Raw genomic sequence first — 17,325 nt, 5'->3', positions numbered from 1 at the left:
TACCAGCACCTAAACACAATAAAAATTTATCTTTTGCTGTGGACCAGGTGGCAACCTTATCTGTCTCTCAAGGCCTCCAAGGTTGACCCAGTGTGGGGAGGAAGGAGAGAAGGCTGGAGGTCACTCCTGCCCAGTCCCACTGGCCAGAGCTTTGTCACCACTAGAGGGTTCAGGAAAACCACTGTGTAAGCATTTTGGTCCCCTGGTCACAAGTACTAGTTCCCCTGTGTCCCTAGACGACTACTCAACACCACTGTGAGCCTGCAACGGTGACCCAGTGAGGCCAGGACACTAAATCTAGTGAGCACGGCCTTTACACAGACACTTGCCAACCTGGCATTGCGTTTCATTGAATGCCAGCCTGGCATTGCGTTTCGTTCATGACCCACAAACATGGTCACGGGCATTAGAATGCCTACACTGATGACAAGGGCCTGGGGTGAGAGGCTGAGCCCAAGGCTCCCTCACCAGGGTGGAGCCGACGTGTTAGCTGAGGACATGAGGCACAGACTCAACCCCACCACCTGCTGAGAGGCTTAGGAATCCGGTGAGGTGGGGCCGCCTAAAGGAATGGCCTTAGAAATGACTCAGTGCAAGTCGGGGGTACACAGGGGTCTAGACCAGGATGCTGGAGTGGCACAGAATGAACGAACAAAGGAACTAACTAACTAACTAACTAACTACAGGAAAGACCAGGACCCCAGAAAGAGGATCCAGCCACCATGCAAAGGACATTCCCTCGGGGGTTGGGTTTGGCTGTTGGCTATGAGGCTGGAGGGCTTATGGGGGCTCTGCCAGACCCCATGCTTAAGGCTGCAAGTCTGCCACAGGCCCCAGGCCCCAGGCTTACCCTTGGATCCCAGCTGGATCCACCTTCATGGGCTTGGACCCTGGGCTGGGCAGCCCTGCAGTAAGGGATTCAGGGACTGTGGGCAGCTGAAGGTGCAGAGAGCTGGTGCTCAGACCCCAAAGCCCCTGCTTCCTTCAGAAGGTACACAGGGTACCCACAGGGTACACCTGGTGACAGGCTCTCTAGGGAGACTAGGGAGAGCCAGCAACTCAGTGGTAAAGCAAGGTGGGGGACACGAGGAGCACACCAAATGCATTTGGAAGGGACGGGACACAGCATCACTCTGGGATCTGCTGGGAGAAACTTTGGGACCAAGTCCCTAGCAAAGACACAGCCTGGATCAGTGACTCATCTCAACCCCTTAGGGAGGGAAAGCGCCCCAGCCAAAAAGCAATTTGTCTCCAACTTCAGGTTGCCTTTCTTAATATCTGCATTTTAGACAGTAATAGCCGTGGTTACAGGCTTGTGTGATAAGGAAAGGGAGGATGTTCCCTGCTTGGCACTGAACTTCATTCTGATCTGTGTTATTTAAAATTCGGAGTGGTTCAGTTCCTGGTTGGGTGTCAGAGGCTAAAGCTTTTTAAGATTGATCTGAGGCCACAATCAGAATTACAGGAGATAAGGTAGCTTGAGTGATTGCTTTTTGAAACGTGTCTGCAATTTTCCAAGATGCTGCCGGTGGAAAATCTTATCATGTCCTTGCTAAGGAGCATTTCAGAAGTTGGTTCTTCAGACAGTCTCCCTCCAGACAGAGTGAAAAGTGAAGACTTCCCAGACAGCCAGCCTTTGATCAGCTTGGAGAGAGAGCTCAATTAGAGGGCGACGTTCTCACGAACCCTAAAACTGAGACGGGTGGGAGGAGTGCCGACATCCCAGGTCCCGCAGGAGGTCCCCACGGGGCTGTCATCGCAAACTGCGAAGGAGGAACCCCCCCTTCACCCTCCTGGGACTCCTGAATCTACATCAGACCTTATTTTGTGCCACAAGCAATGGTATTATTGGCGGAGAGGATGTTCCCAGAACAAACCAGCATGGTGGCCAAAATAGGTTTTACAATAATTATGACAATTACTCCCTATTCATTCGGCCTTTAGTGCTTACAAAGCACTAGCTCAGGCAGCCCGGTGAGGAGCAAAGGACAGAGGTTAATATCCTTGTTTTTACAGGTAAGAAACCTGGGCCTCAGCCCAGGAGCTGCTTGAGTCCCACCTCAGTGACAATGTCACAATAATTACAAACCTCTAGAATTATTTTGAAATGTTTATATATATTCTAACTCCCATGAAATGGTCATAAGTGGACTCCACTCCCAGGCTATGAAATAATTCATAAATCACAACAACACCACTTACTCGGGACAGGCACTGAATCCGGTGCCATCCAGACTTCAGCTCACGAAATCTTCGCAACACAGCACGTGACAGAGAGGGAAACTGAGGCTGGGTGAGGCAACCTAGTTCACATGCTTACTGTTGGTAAGTGGTGGCAGAGGAGTGACACCAGATACGTCTGCAGCACATACCTGTGAGGCTCCCGTGACAGCCCCACACCACCCCAGACCTAAAGCGTCATCGTTGCTTACCTTTTTGCAACGTGGGCGGGTCCTGGGGGTGAGACAACTGGATGGAGATGAACAGAAATCTTTGTCACTGTTGCTGCTGTTACTCTCACGGTCAGTCCCCTGGACCGAGCCGAGGCCTCCGGACCGCCGGGTGCCCTGGGAGCTGTTCCCAAGAGGGATCATTTTGCCCAGCGGGCTGCAGCCGCCTCTCCAGTGGGCAGAGGCTTGTGCCCTGGTTAGGCGGCTTGGAGGGTAGCTGTCCCTAGATTTCAGTCCCATAAGTGTTGAGAAGCCTGTCGCTCCCAATGTTTGAGAAAGGAGGAGGAAGGGAAGATCACCGTCCTTTGCCTGAGAATGACAGAGGGACATTCCGGCTGAGCAAATGCTGGCCTGGCCCTTGACACATGAAGTGAGTAGCGTTCCGTCAGGGAGTTACCGTGGAAAGTTGGCAACAGACCATCGGGTGTGGGCAGCACCCTGTGAAGTATCTGACTACCCTTTTTTTTTTTTTACTTTTATTAAATTTCCTTATTCTGATGCCAACATTACGAAGCAAACCATAAAGCTGCCTCACCACTCCATCCCACAGTGCAAGCTGTCACTGCCATTTCTGTATGCCTAGTGACGTGCAGGTTCTTGAGAGAGGGCAGTAACAGAAATCGGGGTGGGATCGTACTACAATTATTTTTCTAGCACCCCCTTTTTTTTACTTAACAATTCATATTAGAAGACTTTTGCATTTACCTCATTGTGGAAGGCTGTACCTGAAATAATTTAACCACTCCCCCATTGATGGACAAGTAAGCTGCTTTCCACTTTTTTCCGTCAAGAAAGCAATGCTTCGATGAGCATCATTATACGTGCATCTTTATGCATTTGTCTTTCCTTGGAACAAATTCTCAAAATTCACCACTAGGCTAAAGGGATATTTTATTTTAACATTATTTTAGAGATTGCAAAATTGCTTTCAAAAGGCTTTATCAAATATCAAGTGTATGAGAATGCCCAGCGATGTAGAGAATTTTCCGTGAGCTTCTTTGCCACCCTTGTACCTTCTATGGTAAAGTATCTGTTCAAATCTTTTGCCTATTTTAAAACTGAATTGCTTCCTCATTATTAAATTTTGAAAATGTTTTGTATATTTTGGGCCCAAGTCTTTTATCAGACTCATGATTTTCAAATATTTTCTCATTCTCGGATAGTCTCATATTCTCATTTCTTTTCTTTCATAACTCATATTTTCCTTCTCTTAGTACCTTCTAAGGAACTGTTTTTATTTGAATGAGTCAAATTATCAATTAGTTGTTTCATGAAGTGAGCTTCTGATGTACCTAAGAAATCTTTGCCTAATCCAAAGTCATTAACATTTTCTACCAGAAGTTTCAGTCTTAGATTTTGCATTTAGGTCTATGATTCATTTCAGCATATTATTGTACATGATGTGAGCCATGGATCAAAGTTTATTACTTTTGCATGTGAACATGAAATTGTTCCACTTCCACTTACCAAAGACACTTCCTTTCTTCACTGGATTGCTTGTGTGCCTTTGTCAAAAATCAGTTGTATATATATACACACACACATATATATACATATATATATACACATATACATACACACACACACACATATATATATAACTTTTATGTGTATGTGTGTGTATAAACGCCCTGTTCTGTTTGATTAATCTACTTGTCTGTCTTGATGCCAATATCATAACAGTTCTGATTACTATAACTTTATAATAAGTCTTGAAATCTGATAGTATTAGGTATCCAACTTTGTTGCGGTTTCAGAGTTGTCTGGCTATTGGCAGGTCCTTTATATTTTAGAATCAGCTGGTCAATTTCTACAAAACACCCACTGGGATTTTGACTGGGATTGTATTAAATCTAGAGAGCAATTTGGGGAGAATTGACATCTGAACAATGAATGGTCCTCTGACCCATGAACGCAGTGTCTCTCTCCATTTATTTGTATCTTCTTTCATTTTCACTTATAGATTTTAGTGAACAGATCTTAAACATCTTTTGCCATACTTACCCTAAGTATTTCATATTTTTGATGTAAATTAAAAATGGTTTTGATTTTCAGTTTCCAGTTGTTCGATGGTAGTATCTAGAAATATGATTCAGCTATGTGCATTTCTCTTGTAACCTTGCAACCTTGCCAAAATCATGTATTAGTTCTAGTAACTCCAAACTGGTAGTTTAGTTTCTGTAGGTTTTCACCAGATTTTCTACATAGACAGTGGGTTGTCTGTGAAAGAACTTTTACTTTTTCCTTTTTTTTTTTTTTAAATGTTTATTTATTTTTGAGAGAGAGAGAGAGAGAGAGACGGAGTGCAAGCAGGGGAGGGGCAGAGAGAGAGGGAGACACAGAATTCAAAGCAGGCTCCAGGCTCCGAGTTGTCAGCACAGAGCCTGACGTCGGGCTCAAACTGGCTCAAACTCATGAATCGTGAGATCATGACCTGAGCCAAAGTCGGACGCCTAACTGACGGAGCCTCTCAGGCGCCCCTTACTTCTTCCTTTCCAATCTGAACAACTTTTCTTTTTCTCACATTGCTATAGCAGCTAGGACTCCAGTATAATATTTCATAGGAGTGGTAAGAATAAACACCATTGTCTTGACCCTGGTCTTAGGGGAAGAACTTTTAGTATAGTATTAGCTTTTAGTTTTTTATAGATACCATTTATCAGGTTGAGGAAGTTGGTTTTATCCCTAATTTGTTGACATTTTTAATCAGGAATGGATGTTGAATTTTTTTCAAATGTTTTTTCTATGTCTACTGAGATGATCTTATCCTTTTTCTACTTTATTAATATGGTGAATTACAGTTTGCCAGTTGTTCCTTATATATTTTCCTTTTTACATGTTGTTTGATGTGCTAAATTCTTGCTGAGAATTTTTGCCTCTATGTTTCCGGGGGATCTTAATCTGTAATGTCCTTTTCTCGTAATATCTTTGGCTAGTTATATGTAAAGATAAAGCTGGCCTCATAAAATGCATTGGAAAATAGGCCCTCTTTCTTAATTAAAAAAAAAAAAAACAACCCTGTGGATAGTATCGGTATTATTTTTTTTAAGTATTTGACAGAATTGAGTAATAAAGCCATCTAAGCCTAGAGTTTTCTTTGTGGGAAGTTTTTAGCTACAAATTCCATTTCTCTGCAAGATATGGGGCTATTTCGCTATTTCTTCCTAAGTGAGCCTCAATAGTTTGTGTCTTTTTGGTCCATTTCATCTGAGCTGTCTAGTTACTACTAGCATAGTGTTGTTCTTAATATTACCTTATCCTTCTAATATCTGAAGAATCTTCAATGATGTCACCTCTGTCATTCCTGATATTGGTAATCTCTTTTTTTTCCTGATTAGTCTGACTAAAAGCTTATCAATTGTATTGATCTCCTTAAAAAACAAGCTTTTGGTTTCATTGATTTTTATCTATTATTTTTCATTTATTTGCAACCACTCTGATCTTTATTTGTTTCTTTCTTTTACTTTGGGTTTCACTTGCTCTTCTTTACGTATTTTCTCAAGGTGGAGGCCTCAAAGGCCTTTCTTTCCAAATATCAGCCCTGAGTGCTATCACTTAGCCCTTAAGCACTTCTTGAAAAGCATTTCACAAATTTTTATACGTCGTGTTTTTGTTTTTATTCAGTACAAAGTACTTTTTGATTTTTTTAATTTCTTTTTTGACCTATGGATTATTTAGAAGTATGTTCATGGGATATCCACATATTTGGGGATTTTCCAGAAATCTTTCTGTTATCTCCCCGTCCCCCACCTCCACCCAGTGCCCGCACAGTGCTGGGATCAAAGCCGGGCTCTTGACTCGTGGAGGCAGGAGGGATGTGGGCGGCCCAAAGCCAATGCTGAAGGTCTCTTGCTGCGGTAGGAACCACACTGGGATTCACGGAGTGAGCCAAAGTCACGGCCTGGCTCTCCGTGACGGCATCTTGCACGCAAAGTTGGTCAGCAGCTGCTATCACATATGAGAGGCAAGGCGCTCCAGCGTCAGCCAGGGCTGGGCGCACCTCCCAGCCTGCCCCTGCCAGCAGTGGGACAAGGAGCTGGCTGCTCTACCTCTCCAACTTCCAGCTGCTCATCCAGGAAGATGGGAATAGTAGTACCTGCCCCATGAGGCCTCCAGATTTAAACAAACAATCCAGCATTGATTAAACAAAGAGCCGGGAACATAGAACCAGCTCCCCAAACAGTAGCTATTACTGCTTTTCTATTTAGCTGGAATAAAAAGTAATGTCAGTGTCAACAATGTTACTCCCATCTTATGGGTGACAGCTATTGAGGAACAGAGGAATAAAGCAAAGTGCCCAGTTACTGAAACAGCAAACACCAGAGATCATCCGTTTAGCCAGTGATGGATCTTGTCCACGCCCTCTAATGAGCACGTCTCCCCATGCAGGGGCTGCACTCCTAATTTATTCCCAGTAGCTCCAGATTCTCTAGCAAGAAAGTAACTGATAATTCAGTTACAACAGTTAGCAGCTGGTTCTCTGGTCTATTGCTGTAATTTCTCTAAAGCAAAGACATTGTCCTGCCTTCACATGGCTTCTGTGAGAAAAGGTACGTCCATGTATCTCCCCTCAGCATGAGACGCCAGCAGCCGTGCAGAGGCTCCAGCCACCTGCATTCCTGTTACACCCAGGAATTGCCTGGAAAAGATGGCGTGGGGAGATGAACACTCTGTGAGCACGCACAGGAGTTGGGGGCTGGGGGTGGCATGATCATGCCCCTCACCTGGGCAAACACAGATGCAAGCGTGCTTTACTAAGTTGCAGACACTGCCGTAAGGTCTTCCCGGGATTCGTTCTTCCAACGCTCACAACAGCCCCACAAAGTACTATTATCATTCCTATTTCACGAATGAGGTTTTTGTGAGATTGCACAGAGAGGTTAAGCAATTTGTCCGAGGTCACACAGCCACTAAGTAATCCTGAGCCAGGATTTAAGCCCAGACAGGTACGCTATAGAAATGGAATTTAAAATAAGTTTTGCGTGGAGAGAGCCAAAAATGTATAGTCAGAGCCACACGCAGTCTTAAATGAACAAATCTGAACATGAACAAAATGAAGAAAAGTCACAGCAGAGATTAGTCATTAACAGAGAAAGAGAACAAAGGAGGCCCTGCCTAGTGCTGGGGGGGGGGGGCGGGGGGGGGGGAGGAAGGGCTAGAGTAAAGGTGATTGTGACAGTACCCATCTCGAGCAGGACCTCCTGAACAGGAATCTGGTGTCTCAATACTCCCTAAGAAGTGGGAGTTACTGTGCCATTGTCCAGATGTGGAAACTGAGGTTCAGAGAAGTTAGGTGTTCTGCCTGAGGTCACACAGCCCCAAAGTGCAGGGTTGAGACCCAAACCCAGAGTACCTGTCCCTGCACCCCATGGTCTTTCCCTGCATCTTCTAGCCTACCAGATTTCAGCATTGGAGAGTAGGGTGGACCCACCCCCTGTCATGTACATACACAGATACCCCAGGCACACGGCATGATCTGTGCTGGGTACCTCCTGTGCACTAGCTGACTCCCACTGAACAAGAAATAAAATCCCACCTTCTGGGAGGGGGCAGAACCGGACTACAGAGCTGTTGACCTCCCATGTCACTTCAGGGACAGCTACATACAAGAAGCCAGCCCCAATGACAGCCTTCCTCTCCCTGACCCTCCAGAACCTAAACCTTGTGCCCCAGAAAGGCTCCAGATGGCTGCATTAGAACGGGGTGGGGTGAGGGGGGTGGAAGGGGGTAATAATGGGGGCCTTCCTCCCTGCTCCAGATATGCATTTCTGTGCCTTAATGAAGGAGTAACACCTCCAGGCCGTCTCGGCCCTGCCTGGGGGCAGAGTTCTTCCAACCACGCGTGTAAACCCTAACGTCCACCCCAGTCCACCAGGAACCCCGTGCAGGCTCCTGCTGGGGCCTGATCCCGAAGCCCCACCCTCTCTCTCCAGGAACCCTGACCACAGGAAGAAACCCTTCCCCTGCCATCTCATGCCTCCCGTGTTTGTGTTTGTCTCTTTATTTTAGGGATTTATTTCTCTACAAGGGACCCGGGTGACTGAACTCCTTCCTGGCCCCGAGGACGCAGGGAAGCACCTCTTTGAGATCAGCCCAGGTAGGCGTGAGCACCTGTAGGCTCTGTGCTGGGGCCCCGCTGGGGGTGTCACCGTGCCTCTGGCCTAGAAGGGCAGATCTCCTTCAGGATGCTCCTCCCTGTAGGAACATCAACGCTGTCGCCAAGCCCTACTCAGAAATTTGGGACACATCTAGAAGATATTGCAAATTTGGGGGCATATCAGAAAATCCGGTCAATTGTCTGGGTAATTAGCTTTTGGAAATTGGATTTTAAAATTCACCATAAGCACAAGGGAAACCAGGCAATGGGGATATCTTAGGACGAAGGTCTAAACACAACAACTGGATCATATGCAAATAAGTCCAGGGAAAACCCACTAGCACAGATACAGAGCCTTAAAATAAGCTTTATCATGAATCTCAAAACAGAATTGAGCTGTGGTGGGAGGAAGGGGAATATTTTAATCCAAGGAACCGCTATGGTGTTGGCAGCTACAAATTTTTTTTTTTTTTAATTCCCAGTTTTCAAATGTGATTGTTATTGAACTAGTAGATGTGTCTTGAAGATGAGCCCGTCTGCTTCCAGAAGGGCTGGTTCCGCAGTCGGGTGTTTTGGGTAGCCTGGCCTCCCCCAGAAACAGAGCCTGAGACCAGGCTCCAAGCTGTTTATTCAGAGGGGATTCCCAGAAAGCAGGGGGGAGGGAACAGGGAGGGAGGATAGCCATTCCTGGTGTGCTAGTGAGTGGATTGCTGCTGTGGGGACCCAGGGTTCAACTCCAGGGGTGGCTGTGGGGACTGTGGGGAGCAGGCCTCAGAGGTGTCCCACCCATGAAGGGAGGAGGCTGGGGGCTACCCCCCTTAGTTCCACCAGCTGCTTCCCGGGAGCTAACTCTGGCACCTCTGGCCTGCCCTATGCATGGTCAAGCTCCCTGCAGACAGAAGGCTTCTGGGAGCATTGCAGGCACTTGAGTGAAGAGGCCACCCGCATGGATGGGAACAGTGAGAGCCGGGGTTCTGGGCAGGGAATCAGCTACAGCCACCTAGTCATCACATGCCTCCAGTGTGCCGTCCAAATTTAGACTTCCTTCTGGGAAGTCGTGGCTGTGAATTCAGTGTGCTCGGGTCTCCCTGGGCTCTGTGAGCCAACAGGTTTACCGTCTCCGAGCAGCACGGCCACCCCACCAGTCTGATGAGGTGGCCTGACTATCTGCTATACACCAAGGCTCTCAGCCCAGGCTCAGGCCAGCCAGCAGCGGCCCACGGGGAGCAGCAGTGAGTGCCACCAAGCCTGGGGCAGGGACCTGTTCCCCTTTGCTCTGTCTTTACTGGGAATTCCAGAAGACACAGGCAGAAGGCAACAGGCAGGAAGCCCCTCCCCAAGTTCATGCCCTGTATGCAAAATGCAAGTATCCCTGGTTTCATTTGGCGTTTCCTACGTGGGCATCGAATCTACTGCAAAAACCTTGGTACTAAAACTGCATGTTAGAAGGTGGCAACTGAGGGGTCCCGGAGTGTGGAGTGGAAAAGAGGGGCTTGGCTGGCCATGGAACAGGGGTAAAGGCTTCTGCAAAGAAGATAGAAATGAAGAGGGCAGGGAGGTGGAGGGCCCTGCCATCTGAGGAAGGGGAAGCTGGGCATGGAAGGGAGGCCTGGGGGAGGGACCAGGGGACCTGCACCTGGGAATTAGGGAGGAAGAAGGTGAGGCTGGAACCGAAAGGTGGAGGAGATCCACACACCCTAGCCATGAATTCACAAAAGCACTGAGTGTGTGCCCCAAGGACTAGATGGGGGAAAAATCACCAGTGTGCAGGCTCTTTATCTGGGTCAGAGCTATTTACAAGGATTTCTTTCACTCTGGAGGGGAAGAAGACCCGTTTGCCACGTAAGGTAACATTCACAGATTCTGGGAATTAAGAAGCAGACGTGTCTAGGTTGCCTGGGTGGCTCAGTCGGTTAAGCGTCCAACTTCGGCTCAGGTCATGATCTCACGGTTCGAGAGTTCGAGCCCCACATCAGGCTCTGTGCTGACAGCCTGGAGCCTGCTTCGGCTTCTGTGTCTCCCTCTCTCTCTGCCCCTCCCCCTGCTTGTGCTCTGTCTCTCTCACTCTCTCCCAAAAATAAATAAACATTGAAAAAACTTTTTAAAAAACAAGCACACATATCTGTGGGACCATTATTCTGCCTACCACAATGCTCAAAACATCCCCCCAAGGGAGGAGTGCTTTTCTTTTTATTTGAGAGAGAGAGCACGTGCACACACCTGTGGGGAAGAAGAAGGGGCAGAGACAGAGGGAGAGAGAGAATCCACTCCATTGGCACAGAGCCCCACGCGGGACTTGATCTCATGACCGTGAGATCATGACCTGCTGACTGAGCCACCCCAGGACGTACTTTATTTGATTTTAAATAAAAGTTTAAAATTTTATTTAAAAAGACACTGGGGGTTAGAGAGGATATGACTTGCCCGAGGACACACAGCCAGATGGTATTAGGGGGTCAGGGCTGGCCCCCTGGGCACAGAGCTGCTATCCAGCACTGGCACCTGGTACAGGACCTAGTGTCTTTCCACCTGGGCACGGGAGGTCTAGGGATGCAGTTATAAAAAGGCAGGGCCCCCCGTAGCCCTGTAGCCCAAGCCCAGCAGTGGTCTTAGCACCGGATTCAGCCGGTCCCTAGAGCCACCCATCACTGCCCTCTTGCATTTGCACACGCTGCCCTCCTGAAGGCCGTGGGGCAGGTCGGGGGTGAGAGTGAAGGCAGCTGTGAGGCCGCTCAAGGAAAGCGGGTTGGTGGTGGGCAGCGAGGGGTCCAGCCAACCTTTGTGGGGCACTGCGCAGGAAGGGCTCCATTGTCTCCGTTGGGCAAATCATTTTGGCTGCAAAAGGCCAGGTGGGGCTCGTGTCCACCACACCCGCTGTCCCAGAGGGGGAACGCTTGACAACTCTTGGAAAGGTGGTAGAACCCAAGTATAACCATGCATCAGAATAGCTACATGAATTTTAAGTTAGACTTCTATTTTTGTTCTTCAACGGTAGGAAAAGTCACAACTTTTCATCAGGATAGAATTGAAAGTAAACAGAAGAGGAAAAATTATACAGTGAGTGCCCTCTAGTGGAGAAATCTGCCAATTACATGACAGGCCTTACAGGCCCTCCTACCTACTCACCCTTCCACCCTCACTCCACCCCCATCCCTGCACATTTCAGCGAGGCCACACCACACTGATGGTTGCCGTGTGCCCACAGTCGCTAAGTGCTGGGACTGCAGCATGAGGCACCTCTAAACCAGAGTCCCACTCTGCACCAACACTCCGGGCTCCTGGATCAGGAGGAAGGAGCCAAGCCCCAGAAAGGGACTGGGGATCAGAGGACCCTGGGTCTCCTTCCCACCTGGTCTCTTCGGCCCAGACAGTTAGTTGCCTGGCCTGATGCTGTGATTTGGATTAAGAAAGATAAATAGGCAGACAGATGGATAGATATTTATATACTTGATGTTCGCCCTGGTTCCTGGCACAGAGCTCCTAAAACCCTTGGAATTTCCTAAGTAAAGGTGCCCTTTGTTATGTTAATGAGGTGACTTTGGGATAGCCCCTCCTTCGAGACTGGTTTAGAGGGGAACCAACCATACCTATGTAATGAAGCCTCCATAACAAAACAAAAAGGAGAGGGTTTGGACACCTTCCAGGTTGGTGAGCACGTGGAGATTTTGGGGAGAATGATGCGCTTGGAGAGGGCACGGAAGCTCCCCAACCCTTCCCACATACCTTGCCCTATGCAGCGATTCCACGTGGCTCTTCCTGAGCTATATCTTTGTATAATGAACCAGTGATCCAGAAACGAAAAGGTTTCTCTGAGTTCTGTAAGCCGCTCTAGCAAATTAATCAAAGCCAGGGAAGGGGTTGTTTGGACCTATGGCCCATTGGTCAGACCTATGGCCCATTGGTCAGAAGCACGGATGACAGCGTGGCCTTGCAGGCGGCATCTGCAATGGGGAGGCGGAGCAGTCTTGTAAGACTGAACCCTTAACCTGTGGGATCTGACATTTTCTCCAGGTAGATAGTGTGAATATAGAGTTCAGTTGTAGGATGCCCAGCTGGTGTCACTGGGCGACGTGGAATTGGTGACCGGAATTTCACCTGGCAAACCCCACCGCCTCCCAGCCCTTTGAAAACTGTCTGCCCCTTGCAGACTTGATCTCTCTGGGCTCCCAGTGCTGGCAAAGGGGGCCTCTGCCCCCAGGCCATGTTTAGGCCTCCCTCTAGATACGCAGGAACAGAATGGAGCCAGGAGTGGAGAGGCCTCCTTTGGTACTGTGGACAAAAGGGTTGCTAAATCCACAAGACGCTTGTGTCTGATGGAACGAATTAGGTAATCAATAAAGCAGTGCAACGTGTCTCAGATATTCTTCTTCCGGTATTAGCACAGTGTTGCCAAAGGGAGGCAGGACAGTTGTCTACAGGGATTTAGATGGGAGCCTCAGATCTTTCTGGTGACTAACTGACGGGCCACCATGTCTCCTCCATCACTGGGTGTGTCTTTCAAGAATCCCGATTGCAGGTGAAGCCAGCTCAGGCTAACTCAGGCAAAGGGAGAACTGGCCAGAGGTTGTGGGGCCACACAGAATCTTCCAGAAGCTGGAGAGCTACCCATGGAAGGGGCAGGCAGCAGGGCTGCTCAGTGGTCCTGGAGGCAGGAACAGAAAGCTGATCAGGACTGTGTGCCTGAAAGGTTGAATCTCCGCTGACCCCTCAGTCCTGGAGTCATTTGTTCAAGTCCAGAGTCTTGGTGTTTGTGTTGAGGCCATGGACCTATGCGTGGTGACACTAGAGTGGTAAGGAAAGGCCCATCCACCTCCAGCACCCAGACAGACCCTCCCACTGAAGCTTCCCACAGTGGAAGCAAGGGACTCTAATGCCTTCAGGAAGGGAGGGGAGGTGACAGGTGACAGTCTCCACCAAATACACACTGCACCAGACACAGTCTATGGTTCTGTTTTTTCCGAGGGCTGAGTGTCACATCATTGGCCTTGGCCCTTTCTGCACAACCACACCGGGGCCCCAAGATGGGGTGCCTGTGCGGGCACATTTCCTCCTGGGGGTGCAAGGACCTCAGCATGTGGGGCTAGGGATAAGCCCTTGTGGGACAGGAACAGTAACTGCCCTGAATCTGAGAGAACAGAAGGAGGAAAGTGCTGTCTTCTTGAGCGGGAGGTCTTGGAGGGTATAATGGCTGTTCTGAAGTCTGGGCCCAGTTCCCATGGCAGAATGCCTGTCTGCTTTGGGCCCACAGACTATCTTTCTCAAGATAAAGTGCTGGAGACTTCGGCGGGAGCCACCCAGTTCAGAGGTCGGCAGGCACTCCGCTCTCCCACGGAGCTGGCGGACTGCCTCCCCCCAGCTCCCCAACACCCTGCGGGCTGTCAGCCTGGGTGGGGGCTGCCTCCGACCTCTTGGGTTTTCAGCTCTAACCGGGAGTTGAGGGCTGAGGTATATGCAATGCGAGCAGTGGCCCCACATGGAAATCAGGGAGACGTGGTCAGTCGTGCCCACACGTGCCAGGGATGCAGTGGCTGGTGTGTGCATGCAGAAAGGAGGGTCCAGGGAGGAGTCAGGACACCGAGCCCAGGCACCGTCTCCTTTCGTGCCTGTGTTCTGCACTCTCCCAGCGGGACATGCATGTCCCCGTGGCATCTGGCTCTAGCCAACCTTCAGCTGGTAGGAGAGATGACTAAACCCACAACTGTAATTTAGTTAGAAAGAGCACCAGGGGTCGTGATGGGTGCGTCGCAAGGACCAGGCAGGAGATGAGGAGGGTTCATCTTTGCCACCACCTATGCTACGCTCGACACCCTCACCCCACCGGTGTCCGCAGAGAAGACCACTCTGCCCCAGGAGGAGCAGGATGAGAGAACCTGCTGACACACTCACAGGGACCCAGCAGGAGGCAACTCAGAAGCCTGGCCGCTCAGAGCCCAGCCGTGATTCTTTCTGTGCAGTTATAAGTTCATGTGCCAAGTTCTCAGTGAAGGGGTCCGGACCACGCTCCACGTCTCTACAGTGGGTCCAGGCCCAGTTGGTCCAGACCCAGCTCAGCCCCTGACGCGCTGAGGCAGGTTTCCTCCCTTCTCTGGGTCTCCATTTCCCCACCTGTATGATAAGACGGCTGGTCTTGGTGACCTCCAAGGTGCCACCCAGAAAGAATGGGCTCCAGCAGTTTCTCATGGCCGCACAGGGTCTTTGAAGCCACCCTGGGCACTGAGCTTGCGGCCGCCTGTCCCTATCCGGCATGCAGCTTGGAGCAGTTAGAAGAACTGCCTGCCACCCGCTATCTCTGAGGCCTGACCTTGAAACGAAGCCAGCACACACAGATTAGCCCGTGGAAGGAGACTGATACCGGGCTCCTGACATCCACAGAGCATCGCTCACCCCATTAGCTGCCTCCTGAGCGGGATGCCGATCTCAGCCTATCTCGGCACCTGGTACCAGCCAGACTGCGTATCAGCCTGACCTCGCGCGGCCCCACTGAGTTTGCCTGTGGCGCGCCAGACGATGGGTAAAGACTAGAAATGAAATCAGATGAGAAGTTCACAGGCGCTCCTCACCCCTGGGAGCGGGAGAATCAGCAAATCCGAGAGGGGTTGCTTGGACTTCCTGCTTTGTGGTCTGGCCCTCCTGTCTTTTAACCTCACTTTTCCCAACTAAACACAGGACCAGGTGTGGGAAACTACCCCCTGTGTCCCTGGAAATAGATGCCCTTGAAGAGGAACGTGCAGTTCATTCTTTTGGCCAAAGTCAGGCTCCAGGGCAGCTCTGTTTCATAGAAACGTAATGCAAGCCACATTGGTAATGAAATGAACAAGCCCGTTGCTCAGTTACACTAGCCGCGTTCCCAGTGTGCGACAGCCATATGCGTGTGGCGGACCTGCATTGCCCAGTGAGTGTCAGTGAGGAGGGGACTCAGTGAAATCTTGGCATAGAACAGGTGCTCAGCGAGCGCCCTCCAAATGACAGAGAAGTGGGGAGGGAGGAAGAAAAATTGAGGGAAAAGCCTAGGCTTTGGAGTCAGACAGACCCAGATTCATATGTCAGCTCTGCCGCTCACTAATTTGGAGAACTTGGACCAATAATTTAAATTCTCTTGAGTCTCCTTTTCATTATCCGATACAGAAATAAAACTACCTACTTGGCAAGATAGCTGTGACCATCAGGTGAACTAAGACCTATAGATGTGCAGGGGACCCTTCCCCCACCCTCCACTGTGTCTTTCTTGCCTTCCTTCTCTCTCTCTTTCTTCCTCGTTCTCTTGCTTTCTTGCTCTCTTTCTTTCCTTCTTTCCTTCCTTCCTTCCTTCCTTCCTTCCTTCTTTCCTTCCTTCCTTCTTTCCTTCTCTCTCCCTCACCTCTTATCTGCCAAATACAAGCAAGCTTCAAATAAGATTTCAAATTTCTTTAGTCTGTTGTTTTAAAAAAAAAAAAAGTAGGGACCCTAGCTCTACAGCAGTGTGTACCAGAATCTCCTGGAGGGCTTGTTAGAACTCAGACTGCTGCGCTCATCCCCAAACTTACTGGTTTCAGAATTCTGGGGCGGGGTCTGAGAATCTGCATTTATAACCATCTCCCGGGTGATGCTGATTGATGCTACTGACCCAGGAACCACCCTCTGACAGGTCAAAAGAGAGCTCACAAAAGAAAGGAATAAACTCCATATTTAATACCTTCAATGGCACTGTTTTCCTGCTTTTTAAAGCAGAGCCCTTTATTTTTATTTTGCATTGGGCCCCACTAATTCTGCCACCAATCTGGAGGACAGTGGAGGGGGAACTTCAGGGGTAAGGAGCCCAGAGGCTGTGCTTACAGAGATGAGTCTGGAATGAAGAAGGTGACATCCGGGGCCATGTTTAATTCTGGCACCACACTAGGACAGACTTATGCAAACGGGGCTGTCCCCAACACAGGAGGAGGCTGGAGGCCACCACACTTACCTGCAGCTCTGAGCTCTCCGCCCCAACCCCCCCTCCACAGTAAGCTTCTTCATGATAAAGAGTTCAAAAGCCAGACCCAGTACTTACTAGCTACATGATCTTGGGCAAGTTGCTGACTTCTCTGTGCCTCAGTTCCCTCATGCACAAAATGCAGATAATTTAAGTATCTACAGATTGGGTCGGGAATGGGGGTGAAGGAATTGGGTGAGACTATGAAGGGGTAGCAGAGAAAGACTCACGATGATGGTTAGTTGAGTATCTTAACTGTGGTGATGGTTTCATGAAGGTACATGTGCAGTAAAATTGCATAGTGCCCCCCTCAACACACACACACACACACACACACACACACACACACACACACAATCAGCTCTGTGGATTGTCCCAAGGTCAGTTTCCAAGTTTTGGTATTGTGCTAGAGTTATGTGGGATGTTCCCATGGGGGAGGCTGGGGGAGGGTGCACCGGGACCTTGCTGTATATTTCTTTGCAACTTCCTGTGATTCTAGAATTATTTCAAAATAAAAAGGGTTTTCCAAGTACCTACTTACCCCACAGTGTTGTAACATTGTGCACCTGTAACTTAGGATAATACCTGTGTTGAGTACATCATGAAGTTCAACAAGTAGTATAACAGGGCGTCTGGAAAACCAAGAAACAGAAGATAAACTTTTTTTTTTAAGTAGGTTGGTAACCTTTCCAACTAACACGTTCAGTGTGCTTTTCTTCAGCCACCAGACACCTTTTCAGATAAAATTTGTATTTTAAAATTGAAATTTAAAGCAATGGCTCCAGTTATCTAGCTTTTAAAAAGTATAACAATAGTACCTTCTCTGAATT

At 48.8% G+C, this 17,325-nt stretch overlaps 1 protein-coding gene across 7 annotated transcripts in view; it reads left to right on the top strand.

Annotated features, from left to right (window-relative positions):
• ARHGAP22 (Rho GTPase activating protein 22) overlaps positions 1-17,325 on the top strand; it is a 175,594-nt gene that overhangs the window by 73,345 nt on the left and 84,924 nt on the right. For all 7 annotated transcript variants that reach the window (XM_058696969.1, XM_058696968.1, XM_058696965.1 and 4 more), the window contains one exon: positions 8,460-8,547. In XM_058696969.1, coding sequence (XP_058552952.1) covers positions 8,460-8,547 — 88 coding nt within the window. The remainder of the gene's footprint in view (positions 1-8,459; positions 8,548-17,325) is intronic.

This window comes from Neofelis nebulosa, chromosome 13 (assembly GCF_028018385.1).
Source record: "Neofelis nebulosa isolate mNeoNeb1 chromosome 13, mNeoNeb1.pri, whole genome shotgun sequence".
In the NCBI taxonomy this organism is placed as follows: Eukaryota; Metazoa; Chordata; class Mammalia; order Carnivora; family Felidae; genus Neofelis; species Neofelis nebulosa.
This window is presented reverse-complemented; position numbering and strand designations above follow the sequence as displayed.